The sequence below is a fragment of the Schistocerca cancellata genome, chromosome 2 (genome assembly GCF_023864275.1).
Source record: "Schistocerca cancellata isolate TAMUIC-IGC-003103 chromosome 2, iqSchCanc2.1, whole genome shotgun sequence".
NCBI lineage: Eukaryota > Metazoa > Arthropoda > Insecta > Orthoptera > Acrididae > Schistocerca > Schistocerca cancellata.
Window position 1 is genome coordinate 592435223 of NC_064627.1, and position 22979 is coordinate 592458201.

Sequence of the window (22979 nt, forward strand, 5' to 3'; positions counted from 1 at the left end):
TTTGTCAATATTTTCTTGAAAGGAGCAAACGTAGGCCAACTTGTACAACCTTTTGCACTGTCTGGCATGGAGTAATAAAGAGAGATTTCATAAGCAAATTTCACACAGACAATTTGATGCAAAGTCATCAAAAAATAGCCTCAGCAAAAATCTGAAGTTTAACTTTTTATGTCTATGAAAGTACATGTTTGATACCCTTTAACTTTATATGTGATAACTTACACCACAAGGTCCTTGAATATAAAATTTATTTAATTTTCCTACTGCTTTCCAATAGTTTACAAACTGTAGGCAAAATGACAATTTTTGCAAAAATGCCAGAAATGGGTATTTTCAGCCCGCTGAAAAAAAAGAAAAGCAGTTTTCTGCAATCTCTTTTAAACCATTTTCATTATAAAAGCCATTTTCTAAATCACATAAAACTAGATATTGTTTTATAATGCGAGTATATAAAGCCCTAAAATATAAAGACAAGATGAAGGTGTGAAGGTGCAATGAAAATATGCCCATCCTCTACTAGAACACAATTTGATCTGACATTTTTTAATTATGTTCTACAGTAATTTAATACTCTCTGGGGAAGGCAATATCAAAAAAATCTTGTTGAATAGAAAGTGAGCTTCACTAAGAAGTACTTGAAAAAGTGCAAAAACGAGGAGCATCTTTGGTGTGGCTCATCATGACATATTTCAGCCAGTTTGTTTGCTGTAATAACTAACAAATCAAATTAGTTATGAACTTCAAAAATTAACTATGCATTTCCAAGGCACTGGAGATCAGATAGTAAAATTTTTGCTGAATAGTTACAACACACATTCTATAAACTGTCTTCAAGCTTTACACCATTGTTGGATGTATAAATTTTGGTGAAGTTCATATCAGTCTGTGGACAGATTTTTGGTAAAGGATTCATGTTAATGAGAATTTTGAATAAGCCTTTTTATTTTGTGATGCTTTTAAACTGCTAGTTAAATTCCATTCTATAACACATTTTGTATCCACATAGTTTTTGGTTTTTGTGGGGCCATGACCAAAGCTGTGCAAATGGTGGTTTCCTATATGATATGATGCAAAGTGTGATCAAGGATTTGTTTCCATAGGGTCTCAAGGCTGATGGTACATTCCTTTAAGTGTCCCGAGCTAAAGCTAGATTAAATTTATTTTTTTTAATTTGTAGATAATGTTGACTGGAATACTCTCTTTCAAATTCTGAAAGTGCCAGGGGTAAAATACAGGGAGCGAAAGGCTATTTACAATTTGTACAGAAAGCAGATGGCAGTTATAAGAGTTGAGGGACATGAAAGGGAAGCAGTGGTTGGGAAGGGAGTGAGACAGGGTTGTAGCCTCTCCCCGATGCTATTCAATCTGTATATTGAGCAAGCAGCAAAGGAAACAAAAGAAAAATTCAGAGTAGGTATTAAAATCCACAGAGAAGAAATAAAAGCTTTGAGGTTCGCCGATGACATTGTAATTTTGTCAGAGACAGCAAAGGACTTCGAAGAGCAGTTGAACAGATTGGACAGTGTGTTGAAAGGAGGATATAAGATGAACATCAACAAAAGCAAAACGAGGATAATGGAATGTAGTCGAATTAAGTCGGGTGATGCTGAGGGAATTAGATTAGGAAATGAGGCACTTAAAGTAGTTAAGGAGTTTTGCTATTTGGGGAGCAGAATAACTGATGATGGTCGAAGTAGAGAGGATGTAAAATGTGAACTGGCAATGGCAAGGAAAGCATTTCTGAAGAAGAGAAATTTGTTAACATTGAGTATAGATTTAAGTGTCCCGAAGTCGTTTCTGAACGTATTTGTATGGAGGGTAGCCATGTATGGAAGTGAAACATGGACAATAAATAGTTTGGACAAGAAGAGAATAGAAGCTTTTGAAATGTGGTGCTATAGAAAAATGCTGAAGATTAGATGGGTAGATCACGTAACTAATGATGAGGTATTGAATAGAATTGGGGAGAAGAGGAGTTTGTGGCACAACTTGACCAGAAGAAGGGATCGGTTGGTAGGACATGTTCTGAGGCATCAAGGGATCACCAATTTAGTACTGGAGGGCAGCGTGGAGAGTAAAAATCGTAGAGGGAGACCAAGAGATGAATACACTAAGCAGATTCAGAAGGATGTAGGTTGCAGTAGGTACTGGGAGATGAGGAAGCTTGCACAGGATAGAGTAGCATGGAGAGCTGCATCAAACCAGTCTCAGGACTGAAGACCAACAACAACAATTTTTTTATTTTTTATTTTATTTATTTATTTATCTTAAGCTTAATGTTCACTCCATGAGGTTGCATTAATTTACTGTTGAATATCACAACGAAAACTAATTGCCAGCCAGATGTTGTCACTGATGGAGCTGGAATAACTGGAAATATGTGCTGTTTTGAAACCCAGCACTTGTCACTTCTTGATGGCTTACAAAATGAATTGACTAGCCCATGTGGGTGTACAGTGCTTGTCAATGTGTCCTTCCACTCAGTGGAAGTCTTATGGAAGTTACCAGTCAACCACTTAGTCATAAATGGGTGCAGCATATTGTCCTGGCTGGGGGCCTAATTTTAATGTACTTCCTTCAATACTGTCCCTGATCTTGGCCAGAAAAAAGTGGTTCTTTGATCAGTGGGTAAAAAACGTAGATTTTCTATAGTTTCTCATAGTGTATGCTTTTGTGATGCTTTATTTTCTTGAATTTCTTCTTTTCTGATAAAGCAAATTTAATGCAATTAGTGCTTTCAGTGCAGAAGTGGAACAGATCTGTAGAATTTTCCCGTTAACTGGTCCTTGCAACCTTTGTTTTACCTCCAATCCCATCACAAAGTGATTTTCCATGACTCATAAAAAATCCATTCTGCCTTCATTGCAAAGTACCTTTTACAATAGAGAAAATTAATTGATTAATTAACTTCTTTTAAAGTTTTGTGTTGGATGCTGGAGCCATCATTGAAACAATAGGCAGAAATTTGAGCGAACTGGTTTTTACATTCTTCATCAGCTGCTTGGTAAAAGCATGAATTTTAATTGTGTAATGTTGCAGTCACTGACAATGAAAACAAAACAACTCATAAGTTCTACCTTTTGATTTTCGGAAAAAAATATGTGACGTGAGCAATTGATGCTTGGCTATTCTCCCTGTGGAAGTCTTGCGCTATGTCCTGAACATTGAATGAATAATTTTCCGTAAAATTTGTTAGGGCAATAAGCTCGTCTTCCTTTACATCAAATTTAAGAGCTTTAAGATGTTTGATAATGTAATTGTGGCATGACAGACCCAAAGTAATTGTTCCTACTTCAGGGAATTCATCAGCTATGTGGATCATGCTGTATAACATAGCTAGCAACAGCGTCTGGTGCAAGACTCTCTGAAAACGAATCATTGCCTGGAAAGGTCAAGGTGATGGTATATCGATGCAAAGTGAAACTGTATGCTCCCCCTCCTATGCAGTACTACATATGCATGATATTCAGGAGCATGTCCTCACTTTGCAATACCATCCCCGTCTTTAGGGATTGTGCGCATCCCTTGCACATGAACACTTCTTGTGCCCCTCCACCTTGTTCACTGGACTGCACTGTCTCCCAAAGAGAAAAGAAGATTCAAGAATACAAGACTCTTGACTGACTCACATATCAAGAGACCAAGGGGAAAACTGATCATGTATGTCCTACACATGTGATGGTGATTTATGCTGTGGCTGCGATGATTCCATCGTGTCTAGTGATTGCACCGTTGCCCCTATGTGTCTTTTCATCAAGTACTCGGGGCCACTTGATTGCATGTGGTTGCAAGTTCTCCTCCTACTGCTTCCCCCACACCTCTTTTGGGAGCATCAACTCGCCACTCGCTGGGGATTTCCATCACCAACCTTCGGCCAGAGAAGCAATGCCCTCCTTTGGCATTTCTTACCAGGTAGGGATGTTCCCTTCCCAGGAATCTGCAGATCCATGATGAGATACCAGCCACAGGTTGTGAGTTGTAGGACTTTGTGTTCCTCCTTTGCCCCAGAATATGGGGCATACAAGCTCTCGTAGACAGAAAAATCATATAAGAAGAAGAAGAAGAAGCAGGAGGAGGAGGACAAGGACAAAGACAAGGACAATGCACAAGAAGGAGAGGTTGTAGTGGCTGTGTGCCACCAGGCTCTGCCTGTTCCGCCTCTGTCCCTGGTGTCTATGGTCTCGCAACCCCTCCCCCCCTCTCTCCCCCCCTCCCCCCTCCCCCATCCCCCTCCCTCCCTCCCTCACACACACACACACACACACACACACACACACACACAAACCCTTTGGTTAGGAACCAATGTTGATGGTGGAACTATTATGGGTTTTTGTGCCACCTGGTTGAGCTATGACATATCTTGTGTGTTTCCACAACTTTTTGTACTATCGTCCATGATTACTGGGGCTATTTTAAAAATCATGCTACTACAGAAGAGTGTTGGCATTGTTTGCACATATGTTCTGGTCTTTGTCTACAGTGAACTGATGCCCCTTGATACAACTTTGGCGACTGGCTGTTTGTGTGAGGATGTCTCTGGAATTTACCATCTGTAATGTGTATCTCCCTCCCAACAATGAAGGTTTGCTGGACACCCTGGAAATGTAATGCACTTTCACAGGGTGTGTAGGGGTTTTTGTTGATAACATGACCCCTCCCCCTTCCTCTCCAGCTGTAGTGAAGCCGACTTCCTGCAAGGCAGCAAACATGAAATTCAGATCAGCACTCCAAAAAACATATATAGAACTGTTAGGAAAAAACTTCCTCAATTTTGTCATGAAAACAGCTGTTTTGAACTATTTTGAATACCAGTTGACTAGAATATTCCAGTGGTCCTGGGAAGCACAGTTCTGCATGGTGTGATACAGCTCCTTTCAAACTGAGTCCATGCACTCCACTTGCTTTGATGGTCTGAAAACACTCAGAACATGATCAGCATAGCACACTCAGTGTGTACACACCTTAATGCATTCATATATTATTTGTTTGGATACTTTTAAATTATAAGTAAGACTGGTAAACTAATCTCCAGTGACAAGAAACAGATATAGGCCTTTTATAATTAGAAAAAAAACTTTCAATATGTTAACCTCATTTTCTGTGGCCTGAGAAGGCAGTCAGAATAGGTGGTGAAGTTGTTGAATTCATAAAGAAAGTTGATTTTCATTTACAGCATTTTGCCACATCAACCATATCTGCTGAAAAATTCTTTATATTTATCTCTAACTAGCAATTTATTCAAAACTTTTTAATGTTATGTTATATTCAGTTAGAAATGTATAATGGTCATTGTGAAGGGCTCACAACATTATAGGGGACAGGAATCTTGTGAATCAATCAGACAGAATAAGATTTTTCTTTTTTTGGAAAATTCAATGTGATATGTATAAAGCTGATAGTTCCCATATCCACTCTTGTGTTGTGTATTTATTCTGTACAAAATAATATTATGTATTCTTTTGACACTACAATCTTTATAGTGTAATTCTTGTTGGTGCTATTTTCATCATTTAGGGATGTTCAGTGAAAATTAAAAAGAATAGCTAGTTATATCAGTTGCAGTATGCCTTATGAAGAAGAGAGATAATTATTACTACTAAAATTCTTTTACTCAAAGGAACAACAGGCAGTACAAGAGAGCCTCACGTAAGAGTCGTCAATTGCATTTTCTCTAGTGTTCCAACAGATATTTGCAATTTGGTTTTTTAAATGTGTAGCTGTAGTCAGCCCAAATAAATACTGCTCATCACATCTTTCATGCAAAGCCCAATATAGACTGAATGCATCTGTTTGTTTCCCATTACAAACAAAATGATTTTTAAAGCAGAATGTTACATGCCCTTTCAACAGAGTGGCCCCAAATTAGTCTAGTGCAATATTTGTGTTATCTATGGACAGTAAAACACAAAAAATAATTATTTTTCCCTGGTAGTATAGTTTGTGGGCCTTGACATCTCTATATGAATATGAGTGCACACAACAGTTGATTTTTCTTGTGATGAAGGTTGTTAAACTCCATTATGCCATTGATCATATCCTCAACATAGAAATGCAGGAATGAGTAAATTTGTTGAATATCAGTTTATTTTGCTGGTCCCAACATGTTAGTAAAAAGGGGAGTGCACACAAATCTTACAGTGTTTCCTTTGTTATGAAATTTGTCAGACTCACATATGCTATTGACCATTTCCTTCCATGACATATATTTCGAAGTGTTAGCTTGGGTACTGTTATAAGCATCTCATATTTTTTATCTGTTTTATCTGTACTAAGGTTTGACTTGGTGACTGTACCAAGACTTCTAAGTTACTAATCGTAGTTTAAAATGTGACAATGTGTGCAGTGAAATAGTTGAGTAGAAGTTTGCAGACATAAATCAAGTAGACGATATGACATACAGTGGTTTTTATATCATTTTACTGAGTGCTGTACATATATTAAATGTGGATTATTGTTTTTATTTTATGATGATTGTCTATGTAGTAGATCAGCTAAACACACTTAACTGAATTTACTGCTCATTGTATCCTTCTTTTTTATTTTTGCTGGAAGGATGTACAGGTATCTTTCACATCTCCCCTTTCCCCCTTAAACATGCACTTTTTGTTAGTTATAATCTTTTAATACCAATTACTATTGCCATGGCAGTAGCTGTAGCTGTTTAATTGTATAGTAATCATTTCATAATCAGAATAATAAAGTGATGACATTAAATTGTTTGCAGGAGAATTATCATAGCAACACCCTAAAAGAGAATGTGTTTGGTTGTGCCTTTTTAATATTCAGAGCTGTCATATTTTTTTTATTATGTCAGATGTTGGTTGTCACAGTCCATTGTCAGTGATGTCTGGGGCTGCTGGTGACATAATTGCTACAGTTTGTTTTCGTAGTTTTTGTGTATGGATGTTTAATTTACACAACATAATGACTGAAGCTAGCAATTACAGTATGCAGAAAAGTGATGTGGCTATAATGACATTGCAAAGCTAACTCATCAGTACTCATTAACAGAGTGCGTGAATGAACCCAGCAGGAAACTTACTAGCTCTTGCAGCCATGACTGTATTTTATGTACTGGTAACAATGTATCAACCTTAGCGTCTTATTCCATGCTCAGTTGTCAGTCACTTTGTTATTCTGATTCAAATGTATAAGCAATTGCTTCAAATGTGTTACTTAGTATCCTCACACAGGCTATTCGTTTTGAACAGGTATGCCAATACACACACTCTAATCAGTCCGTCAAAACAGCGAGCTGCAATAAAAGATGGAGATAATAAACCGAAGCAGGTAATGTATAATTAATACATTAATTTGTTGCATTTAATTTTTCTGTACTTTTATAAGTAATTATCAATTCCCAGCATTGCCATTATTTGGTTTATTTTCAGATCCATAGCTCAAAACCACCAACGAAAGAGGATGTTAATAAACGTCTCCACTCCACAGTTGTTGTGAAAAAGACACGAAGTCCAGATTTGAACTGGGAGAAGTGGGATCAGACAGACCTGGAATATGCAGATGAAAAAGCTTTGGAGAAAAGACGCCAGCTGCTGCAAAGAGAACTAGAGCTACAAATGAAAAGAGAGAAGGAGGAACAACAACGGCAAAAAAAGGACAAGAAACCAAAAAAGGTAGGAAATGGAATATCTGTTCGTATCTTTTTAGATACGTGTTTTCTGGATGATGGAATGCAGATCATTATTGTGTGATTGGTAGCTGCATTTCTGTTATATGAACTGTGGTCTCCTTATCAGGAAGAGACAGTTTCTACTAAAAGAGTTCCATTATGAAGTTGTCTTATTTCCTCTGGCAGTTCAGAGATTTGTTACAAAGTCTTCTGTGTGTAAAGAGAGACAGTTTTTCATAAGTATTTTGGTGTTGTTTAATGACAAGAATAACATTTTCATACTTTGCTTGTAATCTTTTGCTATTTATAACTGATAGTTGTGATGAAAGAAATCACATGATGAACAAGCCACATGTCATTTTTAGGTGATTTGATGTGAATGCTCTCTGAAATACATGCAGTATCACACTGTAACAGCTGATGCTGGCTCCAGAAGAGCATATAGAGTTTATGTAGGATTGATGGCATTGACAAGCACCCAGGTACACCAGAGCCATACCCATCCCCATCCATGACTATCAAGTTTACTGTATTCTAGTTGCCATTTAGAGCAACCTGGTAGATGCTTTATTAAAATGTTTTGTATGTGGTTAGCCTAACAGCACTCAGCTGTGCTAGTAGTCATATGGCTGGAAACCTACACTGAAATTTCTGCTTTAAAAGTGGTTGACCGATTGGGTAGGTTAATGTAGGTGTCGAAGTTCATTGGATACGGATCCGCTGCACTTACGTCTTTAGTCTGAAGAATAGTTTGGTATAGTTCTCCACGCAAGTCTGACCTGAGAAAGCCTCTTAATCTCTGCAAAAAACACTGCGACCTACAACCATTTGAACTTACATAATGTACTCAGTGCTAGTCTACCCCAATTTTTACCTTCCACACTCCTTTCCATTACTAAGCTGTTTATCTCAGGATATGTCTTATCAACCAATACCTTCTTTTAGTTAAGTAGTGCCATGAATTTTTGTTTTCCCCCATTTCAGTTTTCCACCACCTCATTAGTTATTCGATCTATTCATATAATCTTCACCATTATTCTGTAGCTCCAAGTTTCAAAGCTTTTATTGTCTTCTAGTTTGAACTGTTTAGTGGTCACATTTCTCTGCCATAAGAGACTGCATTTCAAATAAATACTGCCATAAAAGACTTTCTAACACGTAAATTTATATTCAGTTTTAACAAATTTATCTTTTTCTTAAAAATACTGTTCTTGCTACTGTGAGTCTACATTTTAAATCCTCTCTATGTCAGCCATCAGCAGTTATATTGCTGTCCAAATAGCAGATGTCATCAACCACATTTAATGTCTCATTTCCTAATCTGATTCCTTGAGCATCATGTGATTTAATCCAGTTACCTTTGCTTTATTTTTTTGGTGTTAATCTTAAATTCTTTTATCAAAATGCTGTCTGTTCCTTTCAGTTAATGTTATAAGTCCCTTCCCTTCTCTGATAGAAGTACGAAGTCATCAGCAAACCTCAAAAAGTTTTATTTCTTCTCTCTGAACTTTAATTCCCTTTCACATTATCTCTTTGTTTCCTTTACTGCTTGCTCAACACACAAATTGAACAACACTATGGCGGATGTCAACCCTGGTTCACTCCCTCCACAAGTAATGCCTCCTTTATAAGTACTTCAACTCCTATAACTACACTCTGGTTTCTTATCAAGTTGTAGGTAATCTTCACTCACTTTTGTTTTCATCCCGATATCCCTAGAGTTTCAAAGAGCGTATTTCAGTCTGTGTGTTTGGAGCTTATGGGCACTCAACACCTAGGTTAACAGTGCCTGTTTATTTCAGGTGGTTTTTATCAAAAGCTTATACTAAATCTACAGGTTCTATAAATTTATGTTTACCTTACTTTAACCAATCTTTTAAGCTATCACCAGTATTGTCTTGCATGTTTTTACATTTCTCTGAAACAGAAACTAATATTCCCCAAGGTCGACCAGTTTTTTCGTGCTCCTGTTAATAATTCATGTAAATATTTTGTAACTGTGTCTTATTAACCTGATGATAATTTTCACACCTGTCAGTAACTGCATTCTTTGAGACTGGAGTTACTAAATTCTTCTTGAAGTCCGAGGCTATTTTGTATATCTTGCATACCAGGTGGAACAGTGTTGTCGTGACTGGCTCTTTTGAGGACCTCAATAATTCTATGGAAATGTAGTATACTCCAGGACCTTGTTTCCTCTTGGGTCTTTCAATGATCTATCAATTTCTTCTAGCAGTATCACATCTTCCAGCTTATCTTCATCAACGTCCTCTTCCCTTTCCATAATATTATCTTTAAGTCTTGTTTCCTTTGTGTTGCCCTTCTATGTATTCATTCCACCTTTTGGCCTTCCCCTTTGTATTAAGTACTAATTTACTGTCTGATTATTAATATTGATATTGGTGCTTCACTTTTCTACAAATGTTAAGGTTTTTTATATGCAGCATCTGTCTTTCCTATAATCATTAATGCTTCTACAGCTTTGCATATCTCATGTAGCCATTCCTACTTTGTCATTTTACACTTTCTGTCAGTTTCATTTTTTAGATTTCTGTATTCCATTTTGCCTTCTTCAAGTGCTGTGTTACTGTATTTTCTTTTTTAGCCCATTAAATTCCATATCTCGTGAGATGTCCAAGGATTTCTAATGGTCCTTGTCTTTTTTCCTTGTTAATCTTCTACTGGCCATCTAGCTACCTTTTTATCTTCTGTTATATTCTTTTCCTCTCTTTTGCTCAGTAGTTGCTTAATGTTCTTCTGAAATTCTTAGCAACCTTTGGTTCTGTTGACTTATTCAGGTCCCATCTCCTTAATTTTTTAGATTCTTGCAGTTTCTTCTGTTTCAATCTCCAGTTCATAATCAATAAATTATCTTCAGAGTCTGTATCTGTCCTGTTTTTCATTTAAAATATGGTTTTGAAATCTCTGTCTCAGCATTTTATAATCTCTTTGAAACATTAGCTGTCTCTAGGTCTCCTTCATGCGTAGAAAACAGTTTCATGTTTCTTCGACTGAGCTATAGCAATGATTAAATTGTGAACTGTGCAAAATTCTACCATGCAGCTTCCTCTTTCATTTGTTTCACCCAGTCTGTTTTCTGCCAGTTTTCCCTTAATCTTATTTTTTGTACTTTCAAATATCAGTCCCTCACCACAGTTAAACTTAACTATCCAAATAATTTCTTTTATCACATCATACATTGCTCACATATCACTTGTGCAACTGTTACTAGAATATTGCTCAAGTGTGTGGGGCCCATAGCAAATTGGACTAACATGGGATATTAAATGTTGTACAAGTACATGATGAAAGACCCCCACCCCAGGATGCCGCTAACTTAATGTTTATTTAAGAACAAAGCAAGAATGAAACACCGATTGAACAGATGCATTAGCAAAGACATTAATTATGAATGTGTGGTAAGGCGCAGACAAAATAAAACATTTTTATCATTCAATTTTTTGTACAGTTGTTTTTTTGTTTTACGAGAGATAAGAGTCAGACTTTCGAGTATGTAGCAGGACAACATACTGTGATAGTGATCTATTCTATTGTATGAGTGAATAATACAAGGTTAAAGAACATATCAAGCATTTTTATTTATTGAGATAAAGGGAAGAGAAAAACGAAGGAAGTGGATTATTTTTGTGATTACGACAAGCACCGGTATCCCGGGAGTCCTCTGCTGCCTGCAACTTCAACAACGAGCGAAGTCCTACATTCAAGAAGAAATTAAGAAAAGCACAAACAAACTTTTCAACAACGCAATTATACAGGGTGTAAATTTTAAGTTGACAAACCAGAATAACTCGAAAAATAAGCTTCACATGAAAAAATGTGTAGAATTTAAAGTTGATTACTTTCGAGGGGGACATCTGCTGGTGCTAAAATTAGCCCGCCATCCCAGTCCCCTGGGGATGGGGTGGGAGGTAACCTAAGCTTCACACGAAAAAATGTGTAGAATCCAAAGTTGATTATTTTCGAGGGGGACATCTGCTGGTGCTAAAATTAGCCTGCCACCCCAGCCCCCTGGGGCAACTTTAAAATTTCAAATGAGAACCCCCATTTTTTATTGCAGAATCAGATTCTACATAAAAAACTATGTACATTTTGTCTTAAGCATTTGTTTTAATTTTTGGTAGTTGGCGTTGTAATTCAAGAAAATCCTTGTTCTCATTTTTGCGTGGAAAATGGTTACAGATAGGTAAAACGTACTTATTTACTTCATAAATTTTGATTCGCTAAAACTAAAACTCTCCCTCTCTCCCCGTAGGGTGGGGTTTGAGAGAGAGGAATTAGAGTTTTACAAATGTTGACTCTAATATTAATTTTTTCCGCAGAGTCAGATAAGTTTTGTTTTGTTTTGTGGTCAAGAGGCCACACAACTTTTAATTACCAAACAAAGCATCTGACTAGCTAACTAACTAACTAACTAACCAAACATCCTACTTACTAAGGAGTGAACTAATTAATTCACAGAGTAAACATAGTAAAAGACTAACTGAGGAAAAGACTAACCCACTCACTAGCTATTATTCTATTCTTGAATTACTGCGCCAACTACTAACAATCAAAACTAATGTTTAAGACAAAAGGTACTTAGTTTTTTTTATGTACAATTTGATTCTGCAATAAAAAATGGGGATTCCCATTTGAAATTTTAATGTTGCCTCCCGCCCCACCCCCAGGGGGCTGGGGTGGCGGGCTAATTTCAGCACCAGCAGATGTCCCCTTCAAAAATAATCAACTTTGGATTCTACACATTTTTTTGTGTGAAGCTTATTTTTCAAGTTATTCTGGTTCGTCAATTTAAAATTTACACCCTGTATGTATTTATTGATTTATAAATTTTTTTATTAATTATATTACAGTGAACACACAGAAGGATAGCATAAATGGTCACAGGTTTGTTTGATCCATGGGAAAGTGTCACAAAGATACTGAAGAAACTGAACTGGTAGACTCTTGAAGAAAACTATCTCAAAAAAGTCTGCTAACAAAGTGTCAAGAACTGGCCTTAGATGATGACCCTAGGAATAAACTACAATGCCCTATGTATCACTCGCATAGGGATTGTGAGGATAAGATTGGAATAATTACAGCACACACAGAGGCATTCAAACAATCATTCTTTCCACACTCGATATGTGGATGGTATGGGAAGAAATGCTAATAACTAACGATGAGATGTACCCCCTGCTGCACACTTCGTGGTGGTTTGCAGATTATGGATGTAGATTTGGCTGTAGATATTTCTACCTCTGTACTCTGCAATCCATCTTACGGTGTGTGGCAGAGGATATTTAGTGTACCACTGTCACTTCCCCCCTTTCTGTCCCAGTTGCACATTGTGTGTGGGAAGGACATTTGTTTGTAAGCTTTCATGTGAGTTTCGAATCTCTCTGATTTGGCCTTCATGGTCTTTTCACGAGATATTTGTAGAAGGAAACAATATATACTGGTTTGGTCATGTAGGACGATATGCTCTTGGAATTTCAACAGTAAAACTTGTTGTGATGCACAATGTCTTCGTGTAATGTCTGCCAATGGAGTTGACTGAGTATCTGTGTGACATTTTTGGACTACTAAATGAACCTTTCATGAATCATGCTGCTCATCTTTGGCTCTTCTTTATTTCCTCTATCAGTCCAATCTGGTACATATCCGAGATTGATAATAATATTTTGGTATTAGTAGAATGAATGTTTTGTTTGCTACCTCCTTTGTGGGTGGCCTGCTCTTCCAGAGAATTCTTCCAATGAATCTCTGTCTAGCATTTGTCTTTCCTGCAGTTTGTGTTATGTGGTGGTTCCACTGTATATTGCTCTGTGCACATACTCCCAGATAATAAATTTATATACTACTTCCAGTGATTGTTTGACAGTCGTGTAATCATTACAAGACAAGAAAATGCTTCCTCGAAGTCAAGGCACATATCTACCTGGGTGCTGGTATCTACTGCCGTTCTGGTTCTGTGGATTAACAGAGTGTACCAGGTTTCACACAATCTTTGTTTTCAGAGCCCACATTGATTCTTACAGAGGACATATTTGGTCTCTTAAAAAGTTTATGATATGCCAGCAAGAAATATATTCTGAAATTCTATAATAGACTGATGTTGGCAGTATAAGCCTCTGGGTGTGTGCATCTGTTTGATGACTCTTCTTGAAAACGGGAATGACCTATGCAGTTTTTACAGTCATTGAAATGTTTTGCTCTTTCAGTGACCAATGGTACTTTGATGCTAGAATAGCAGCAAAATCTTTTACATAAATTACTGTATTTAGAATCATATAGGTATCCCACCTGCTCCAATTGCTTTTCATCTTTTGAACAATTTAGTAAAAATTTGTATCCTACAGTCACTTATTTCAGTATCTGTGAGTTTAACAATGTTATGAGAAGGAAATTCGCTACTCACCATATAGTTGAGATGCTGAGTTGCAGATAGGCACAACAAAAAGATTTCCACACTTTGGCCTTGGCCTACGCTGGGTTTCCATTGTTTAATATCTGTGAGTTTTAAATTCATGCAGTCATTGACTGGAAGACCCAGAGTATCGTCATACTAAATGAAACAATTTTTGAAAAAGGAATTTAGTATGTAACATCTTTTCCTGGTTGTGCCAGTGTGCTGTTCCTGTAGCTATTGTCTTTAACAGGGCTGTCTCCTAGGGGCAGGAGGCCTTCTTCAGTATGGTGGGTAGTGGTCTGGTCCTAAGAGACTGGCTCAAGGTCGGATGATTTCTCCATGTTGATGTACAGAAACTTCTGAAGTGTGTTGTTGCTAAGTAGTAGTAATTTACAGAATCGATAAAGTTGAGCTGGAAATTTCGAATGAAAATATGTGCATTCAGCTCCTGATACTGATTGGCTGAAAGGCTTAAACATTATACAATTTTGTGTAGTGGTTTGGAGCTCGTGAAATTAAGGAATCGGTCGACAACCCTCATGGGGTTGAGGTAAAATGGGTGTCACTGTGTGGTGGAGTTTCTGTTTTAATTTAATTATTATTTCATTACCCCCCCCCCCCCCAAACCTACCCTTCCCACCCCCATCCATGAACCACAGACCTTGCTGCTGAGGTGGGGTGCTGATAACCATACTGTAGGTGCAACCACAATGGAGGGGTATCTACGGAGAAACCAGACAAACATTTGACTTCTGAAGAGGACAGCAGCCTTTTCAGTTGTTGCAGGGGGCAACAGTCTTGATGACTGACTGACTTGACCTTGTAATATCAACCAACAGGGCCTTGCTGTGCTGGTGCTACAAATGGCAGAAAGCAAAGGAAATTTTCCTCAAGGTATGTACATCTCCTTTATGGTTAAATGATGATGGCATCGTCTTGTGCAAAATATTCAGGAGGTAAAATAGTTCCCAGGTAAAGTAGTCCTCCATTCGGGTCTCTGACCAAGGATTACTTGTGACAGTGTTGCTATCAGGAAAAATAACACTGGCATTCTATGGACCAGAGTGTGAAATGTTAGATACTGTAACCTGGTAAGTAGACTAGAACACTTAAAAAGGGAAATGTGTAGGTAAGAGTTAGATATAATGGGAATTAATGAAGTTGGGTAGCAGAATGAACAGGACTTCTGATCAAGTGAGTATAGGGTTATAAATATAAACGAAAATAGGAGTAGTGCAAGAGGAGTCTAAAAATGAATAAGAAAATAGAAATATAGTTGAGCTACTATGAACAGTGTAGTGAACACATTCTCATAACCAGGATAGACAAGAAGCTAACATTCACCACTGTAGTACAAGTTTGTATTCCAATTAGCTCCGCAGATGATGAAGAGATTGAAAAACATTAGAATGAGATTAAAGGAATTATTCAGACATTTAAGGAAAAGGAAAATTTAATTGTGAAAGGGGGCTGCAGTTTGATAGCAGGAAAAAGCAGAGGAGGAAAAATAATGAGAATATGAACTGGATTGAAACCTGATAGAATTTTGCACAGAGCATAATATAAATGTTGTTAGCACTCAATTTAAGAATCGTGAAGTAAAGTTGAATATGTGGAAAAAAGCCTGCATATTGATTATATAACTGTAAAACACAGATTTTGGAGGCAGATTTTAAACTGTAAGACATTTCCTGGAACAGATTTGGACTCTGACCATAATTTATTGATTATGAACTGTAGATTAAAACTGAAGAAACTGCAAAAAGTTAGGAAATTAAGGATATGGAATGTGGATAAGTTGAAAGAACCAGAGGTTGTTGAGAGTTTCAGAGGGAGCATTAGGCAATGATTTATTGGAACAGGGGAAAGGAATACAGTAGAAGACAAATGGGAAGCTTTGTGAGTTGAAATAGTGAAGGCAGCCAAGGATCAATTAGGTAAAAAGACAAGGCCTAGTATAGATCTTTAGACATCACAGGAGGTATTGAATTTAATTGATAAAAGGAGAAAACATAAAAATGGAACAAATGAAGCAGGTGAAAGGGAAGAGACTGGACAGAAGGTTGAAAATGGGTAAGCAGGAATGGTTAGAGGACAAATGAAAGTTCACAGAAGCATGTATAACTAGGGGAAAGATAGATACCACCCAATGAAGATTGAACAGGTCTTTGGAGAAAAGAGAAACAGCTGTGTATTAGAAAACCAATACTTCGCAAATAAGGGAAAACCGAAAGGTAAAAGTAATACGTAGAATAGCTATGCACTAGAAATGAACTAGAGGAAAGGAAGAGAAAGTAGATGGAGATGAGATGGGAGATACGATACTGCGAGAAGAATTTGACAGAACACTGAAAGGCACAAGTCAAAACAAGGCCCATGGATAAGACAACATTCCCTCAAAACTGCTGATGTTCTGTGCACAGCCAACAATGATGAAACTGTTCCGCCTGGTGTGCAAGATGTAAAAGGATGTTTCACCCATCTCATACTTCTACCTACCTAAGACTGCAAAAAGACTGTAATAATTCCAATTACAAAGAGAACATGTGAGACAGTACTGAAGTTATGATTTTAGAAGATAGGTAAAAGCAAGGCAAATCTGCTTTTATAGCATTTGTAGACTCAGAGAAAGCTTTTGACAATGTTGGCAGGAATACATTTGAAATTTTGAAGGAAGCAGGGGTAGAAAATGGGGAGCGCATGTTCCTACATTTCTCCGGAACCCAACTGATCTTTCCTGAGGTTGGCTTCTACCAGTGCTTCCATTCTTCAGTACAAAATTCATATTAGTATCTGCAACTATGACTTATTAAACTGATAGTTCAGTTATATTCTCAACTGCCAGTACGGAATCAGGAAAAACAGCACTGGCATTCTATGGATCAGAGTGTAAATGTTTGATACTGTAACTGGTAGGTAGAATAGAAAACTTAAAAGGAAGTACATAATTTTTTGGGATGATAGGTTGGATATAGGCAAACATTTTAAGTATATGAACATGGGGTATCTGATTCATAGTTAGTGCACTAGACAACGCCAAAGTGCATTTGCTTTGCCTAGAGGAAACATCACTGTGAATTGTGATTACAGCAGTAAATACTTCAAGTGTGCACTACGGGTTTGATGGCATAAATCAAGTGTCCAAGCACGGAATGGTGGACACTGGGTAACAGTGAACAGGACATTATGTCCAATCCAGCATCCAGGGTATTGTGTATCCAAGAATCTTCTCACTCAGTTTGTGAAATGAAGAGTTGCCCCATTGTGCTGGTAAAACATTCGTCTTTTAGTTTGAAATGTCACATCTTCAAGAAGACCAGGAAGTACGTGTTCAAGAAATATGCAGTAAACATGACCAGTTAGACAGTGTGGAACAATGGAAAGCCCCAATACTCAATACTTGGTTGTGAATAACTCCAGCCCAAACATTAACTGAAAATCGTTCTTGAAAATGGTGGACAGCTGTACCTTGAGGATTTTTGTGAGACCATTAATGGGGAGCTGCGACTGTTGAACATTCCTTCATGGGCGAAAGTCGATTCAACAGTCCACAGAACATTGTTTATGAAGTCAGGAGTTAGCACTCTTTGCTGCAAAAATCAAACAGGGAAGTCATTCAGAATTGAAAAATCAATGAGTAGAATGTCCTGTACCTTACACAACTTGTAGTGATGACGGTGATCATCACACAGAGTTCTCCAAACATTGCTAGAACTAGCGTTTAGAGCAAGAGTAGTGGAGTATCACTGCCTGAAGGATTGTTGTTTAACATTTTTATGGAGCCACATTTCCAGTACTTGTTCCTTGAAACCAGGATTGTGAACTCACCTTGGTCAACCTTGAGCATGGAAATGGAAATCCCCCTGTAATGTGTCCCATTCATGAAGCTGACAGTCCACAGCAGCAAATGTTCTCTGATTTGGTAGTTGTCTGGATAACATTCTGCGTGCAACTGCTGTGCTTCTTCCGTAGTTCCTGCATCATCAGAGGCCAAGTGCATGTCTGCGAGTTCATTCCATGTGAAATGTCCCATGTCCTATGCACGTTAACACAGAGTAAACAATCTTTTTACATTTGCAAGTGTATACCATTGTTCCACAACACGCTACCTTACCTTTGGTATAACACTTAATTATGAATTATGTTGAGTTGGAAGTGAAGTATGCAAATGACAGCTCACTTCAGATACACAGCACTGATTGAGGACAAATGGAACTAGTACAGAGTTTCCTCATTAGTGTGTGGGTATCATTGAAAACAAATGACACTAGCCATCCAAACTAATGGATATGTACCACCTGTTACCGCACCATTGGGTGGACCAATGACTTTTGAGGTCACCTACTGTTGTAAATATTAAATATGCATCAGCGACCACAAGTTCATATACTTAAAATGATTGCCTATATCAAACCTATCATCCTACAAAAATTCTGGACTTATTTGTGAAAAACCTGATATATTTTATTTCAAGAGAGCTAGTCCTGCAAGGTATGCAATAGATCGTATGTGAAGGTTAGGAGGTAGGAGAAGAGGTTCTGGCTGGATGAAGCAGTGAGGGTGTGTTCTGATCTGTGCTTGGATAGCTCATTTGATAGATCATGTACCTGTGAAAGGCAAAGGCCCAGGTTCAAGTCCCAGTCTGGCACACAGTTTTAGTCTAGCAGTAAGCTTGAACTAAGGATTTTACTCCCTGTAATGCCTATCTCCCTCCAGCAGGGAACTGATGGATAAAGAGATAATTGACCTGATCCATCAGCTACCTCCACCTTTTCTCCTGAGCAATTTCAGCACCTGCAACCCACTGCCAGATGGTGACATATCACCTAACTGAGGCACTCTAATGGAACAAGTGTTAACAGACCTTGATTTATGTTTACTAAACAGTGGCACACCAGTTCAGGGAACATATACAGCCATCAATCTCTCAACCAGTAGCTTCACCCTCCTCCCCTCAGTCCAGTGGAGAGTATATGATGATCACAGTGAGAGTGATCATTAGAGTGATCATTTGCCGATTGTCATGACCATCCTGCACCATTACCCAACCGATCACTCTCAAGGATCGGCCCTCAAGAAAACCGATTGGCATGCTTTCAACACTGCCTTTACAACCAGTGCTACTGTGTAAGGGAACATCAACAACTTAATGTAGCACACAACTATTTTAATACTAAAAGCAGTAGAACTGGTGATTCCCCTTGCTTCAGGAACATCTCACTGATGGACATAAGGAATTACTAAGACAACCAGAGGTGGCGGGTGGACACTCCAGTGATTTAAACATAGCCCAAGCTCTCACCCGTGAGTTACAGTTTTCAACTGCACATGTGTTATGCAGCTCTGCCAACTATTCATCCACATCCAGTGCATTATATTTGTACTGAATTGCTCAGTGTCTGGTTTGTGGATCAGCATCCTGTTTAATATTAACTGCTTCTAGACCCGGTTCACCTCTACATGATGCGCTTTATGACTTATTCCTTTCTGATGAACCTTTATACACCCACATGATGGAGGCTATGCTTCTTCCTGTATGGATCAAATGTCACCAATTACTACTAAATTATGCAATCACAGCTATCCTGAACACCAAAATAACACACTTTTCCTAACTAATTTCAGGTCATTAGTTTTAGACTTTTATTTTCTCGGTGTTGCTCTGCATTTTACATGGCTCTCTGCCTCAGATGATGCTGTTAATATCAAATTGGCTGTCCGTCCTCTTCCTCTCTTGGAAACCTTTAGGCGTTGGACTTCCCTTCATCCCGTTTGGTAAGTCTCCCCTGAGCCGTGGTTCTGGGTGATTTTTTCCTAACTCTACCCGTTTTCCTTAATCTCTCCAGTTCCTTTCCATTCACCCCTCTCCCTTCCCCATCATCCCTTCTGCCAGAAGAAGGAGATATTGGCTCCGAAAGATTGCATAAGTAAAACCTTATTTTATATGTGTGTTGTGCTGCTGCCACTTGGGGCATAGATTTTGATACCTATGCAATTACATTATATTTTCAAAACCTTTAGGCTTTGATTATTAAAGGGAATGAGCTCGTTGTTTAATCCCTTTAAACTTATCTCAAAAACTCACTCACTTATTCCAGTGTCCCTACTCAATCAAGGAATCTAACATTCTCTGTCTGGAAAATGCCATCATCATTAAAGTACACAGTTAGCTTCATGTCCTTCGGAAATAATATGGGTGCAGTTTCCCCTCGCAAGGAGACAGTAACAAAACTGACCATAGTATTGGAACTCATTATATATGTTTTATTAATGTGCTATAAAAAACCACTGATTGTAGAAATATGAGAGCATTTCATAATAATGGGTTAAACATTGTCTTGAAGAACTTTGTCCTTTTTTCTGTTCAAGCCTCCATGTTGATAATGTGCAGGCTCACAAAGTGACCTGGCCGGTATAGGCAAGGATGTGGTCATCTGAAGGAAGTTTTTGCAATGGAAGAGTTATTTAAAACTTAACTCATTATATTCAGTAGACAGAATACATTTAGGCATGCCCAGGGCAGCCCGTGAGGCTGTCACTTAGTTATGGTGCTCATGAAAATATGTTAATTTTAGTTTTGGAACAAAATCCTAGGAAACAATATGGGGGAACATGAGCGTGTTGTCAGCAGCTCACATTTCATAGATCAAATGACCTTTGCTGAAATGACGATCCTACCCTACACGTAGGCCATAGCAAATTGTACTTAACATTGCACGTGATAATATAGAAGTAAAATAAAAACATTGAAATACCAATAACAGTGGCTTGGTGACATGAGCACTAATGATTGCCACAGTGATGCCATCTGTGTCACACGTTAAGTGACAAGTACTACTAATGCGGCTGTAATTCTGTCAAGAGATGGCAAACACATTGGAACAGTAGCTGAATGGAATGGATAGCATCTTGAAAAGAGGTGGTAAGGTGATGAAGGGGAATGGACTGTGAGTGAACTGTATCTAGCAATGCTGAGGGAATTAGCTTATGAAATTAGCGTAGGAAATTAGACACTACAGTATTTGATGAATTTTCTGTCTGAGCAGCAAAATAACTGGTGTGGCCAAACTGGAGATGATATTGGTTGCTGACAAGTTACCAAAAAGAAAGAAGAGAAATTTGTTAACATGGAACATAAATTTAAATGTTACAAAGTCTTTTCTTAATCATGTTTTTTCTGAATGTCTTTGTCTGGAGTATTGTCTTGTTCAAGTGTGAAACATGGCTGATAAACTCGTAAAACAAGAAGAGAATAGAGGATTTTGAAATGAGCTGCTACAGAATAATGGTGAGGATCAGGTGGGTAAATAAAATAACTGACGTGGAGGCATGGAGTATAATTGGGGAGAAAAGAAATTTATGGCACAATATGACCAAAGAAAGGAATTTTTTGATGTGACACATCTTGTGGCGTCAACGAATCACAATTTGGTTATGGAGGGAAGAGAGAGAGAGTGTGTGTGTGTGTGTGTGTGTGTGTGTGTGTGTGTGTGTGTGTGTGTGTGTGTGTGCGTGCGCGAAATTTTAGAGGGAGACTAAGGTTTTTATACAGCGGCAGGTTTAAATGGATATTGGTTGCAGTATGAAGACACATGCACAGGATAGACTCACTGTTACAGGTTTTTAGTCTCCCCTTCCTGTTTTTTGTCTGAAATTAGTGTTAGTAATCTGCATGAAGTATCAGCCAGAGTCTAAGAACATTCTTATCATTTCACTTAAAAAAGACTATAGCGTGCCCTTTGTAATCTGGAAATATCACACTTCATTCTCATTCTAGAGAAACTGTGTTGAAATAGTCTTTCTTGGGACTATGTTGTCTCAGCAAATTCTGTAGATTTTGTGTTGTAGCTGTGAAATGAAATCCTCTACTAAGCAATTTCATAGTGAAATTGACAACCTGTTTGTCAGCTTAGCCTTAATTCTCCACTCAGAATCCATGCAGTAGTTTTTATGTATGGTCATTCAAATTTCAGTGTTTGATATCCCAAGGTCTTCTTTCACAGAGTGCCTGCCAGAGACTTTCAACCCAATAACAGATTTCAGGAGTTGGTACCAAGCACATATATCTTCATTTGTTTGTAAAAGGATAGTTTGCTACTTGCCGTATAGCAGAGATGTTGAGTGACAGGCACAACAAAAATAGTGTAAAACAAGGAAGCTTTTGACCAAAAAGGCCTTTGTTGGAATTAGACCACTCATCCACTTACCCTCACACACACACACACACACACACACACACACACACACAGAGGATGTGTTCAAAAAGTAAGGTGACTATATATTCTTATGAAGAAATATTTATTTATTCAGCAATATTCATATTGTCCCCTTCAAAGTAACTCGAGATTCAATACACTTGTGACAACGCTTCTTCCAATCCTCAATGCACTTCTCATAAGCGCTTTTTGGTACAGGCTTGAGTACTTCCAGTGATACAGTTTTTATTTCCTCAATCATTGAGAATCTTCATCCTTTCATAAGTCTCTTCAGTTTTGGGAACAGGAAAAAGTCACAGTGATGCAAAATCCATGAATTGTTTTTCCACAATTTGACATTTTTCGCCTGCTGCTTCTTGCAAACAGTGCATAACATCAAGACAATACTCCGTATTTACCGTATGAACTTTGAGGCAAAAATTAGTGATGCACTATGCCATGGTAATTGAAAAGAACAGTGAAAAAAACATTGACATTCGATTGAACTTGGCTTGCTTTTTTCGGTATTTGCTCTCTGGGATGCTTGCATTGGGATGATTTGGCTTTGGTTTTGATGTCATAGCTGTAAACCCATGTTTCGTCACCAGTTATGACCATTTTGAGCAAATCAGGATCATCATTGACGTCATTCAAGAGCTCCTGAGCGATGCTCATGCGATGGTTCTTCTGATCAAAATTTAGAAGTTTTGGAACAAACCCTTGTTGGCACACATCTCATGCC

At 38.0% G+C, this 22979-nt stretch overlaps 1 protein-coding gene across 9 annotated transcripts in view; it reads left to right on the top strand.

Annotated features, from left to right (window-relative positions):
- The window catches only part of LOC126162229 (zinc finger CCCH domain-containing protein 13-like), a 260877-nt gene that overhangs the window by 37116 nt on the left and 200782 nt on the right, over window positions 1-22979 (top strand). For all 9 annotated transcript variants that reach the window (XM_049918590.1, XM_049918593.1, XM_049918591.1 and 6 more), the window contains exons 2-3: window positions 7212-7290; window positions 7392-7634. In XM_049918590.1, coding sequence (XP_049774547.1) covers window positions 7212-7290; window positions 7392-7634 — 322 coding nt within the window. The remainder of the gene's footprint in view (window positions 1-7211; window positions 7291-7391; window positions 7635-22979) is intronic.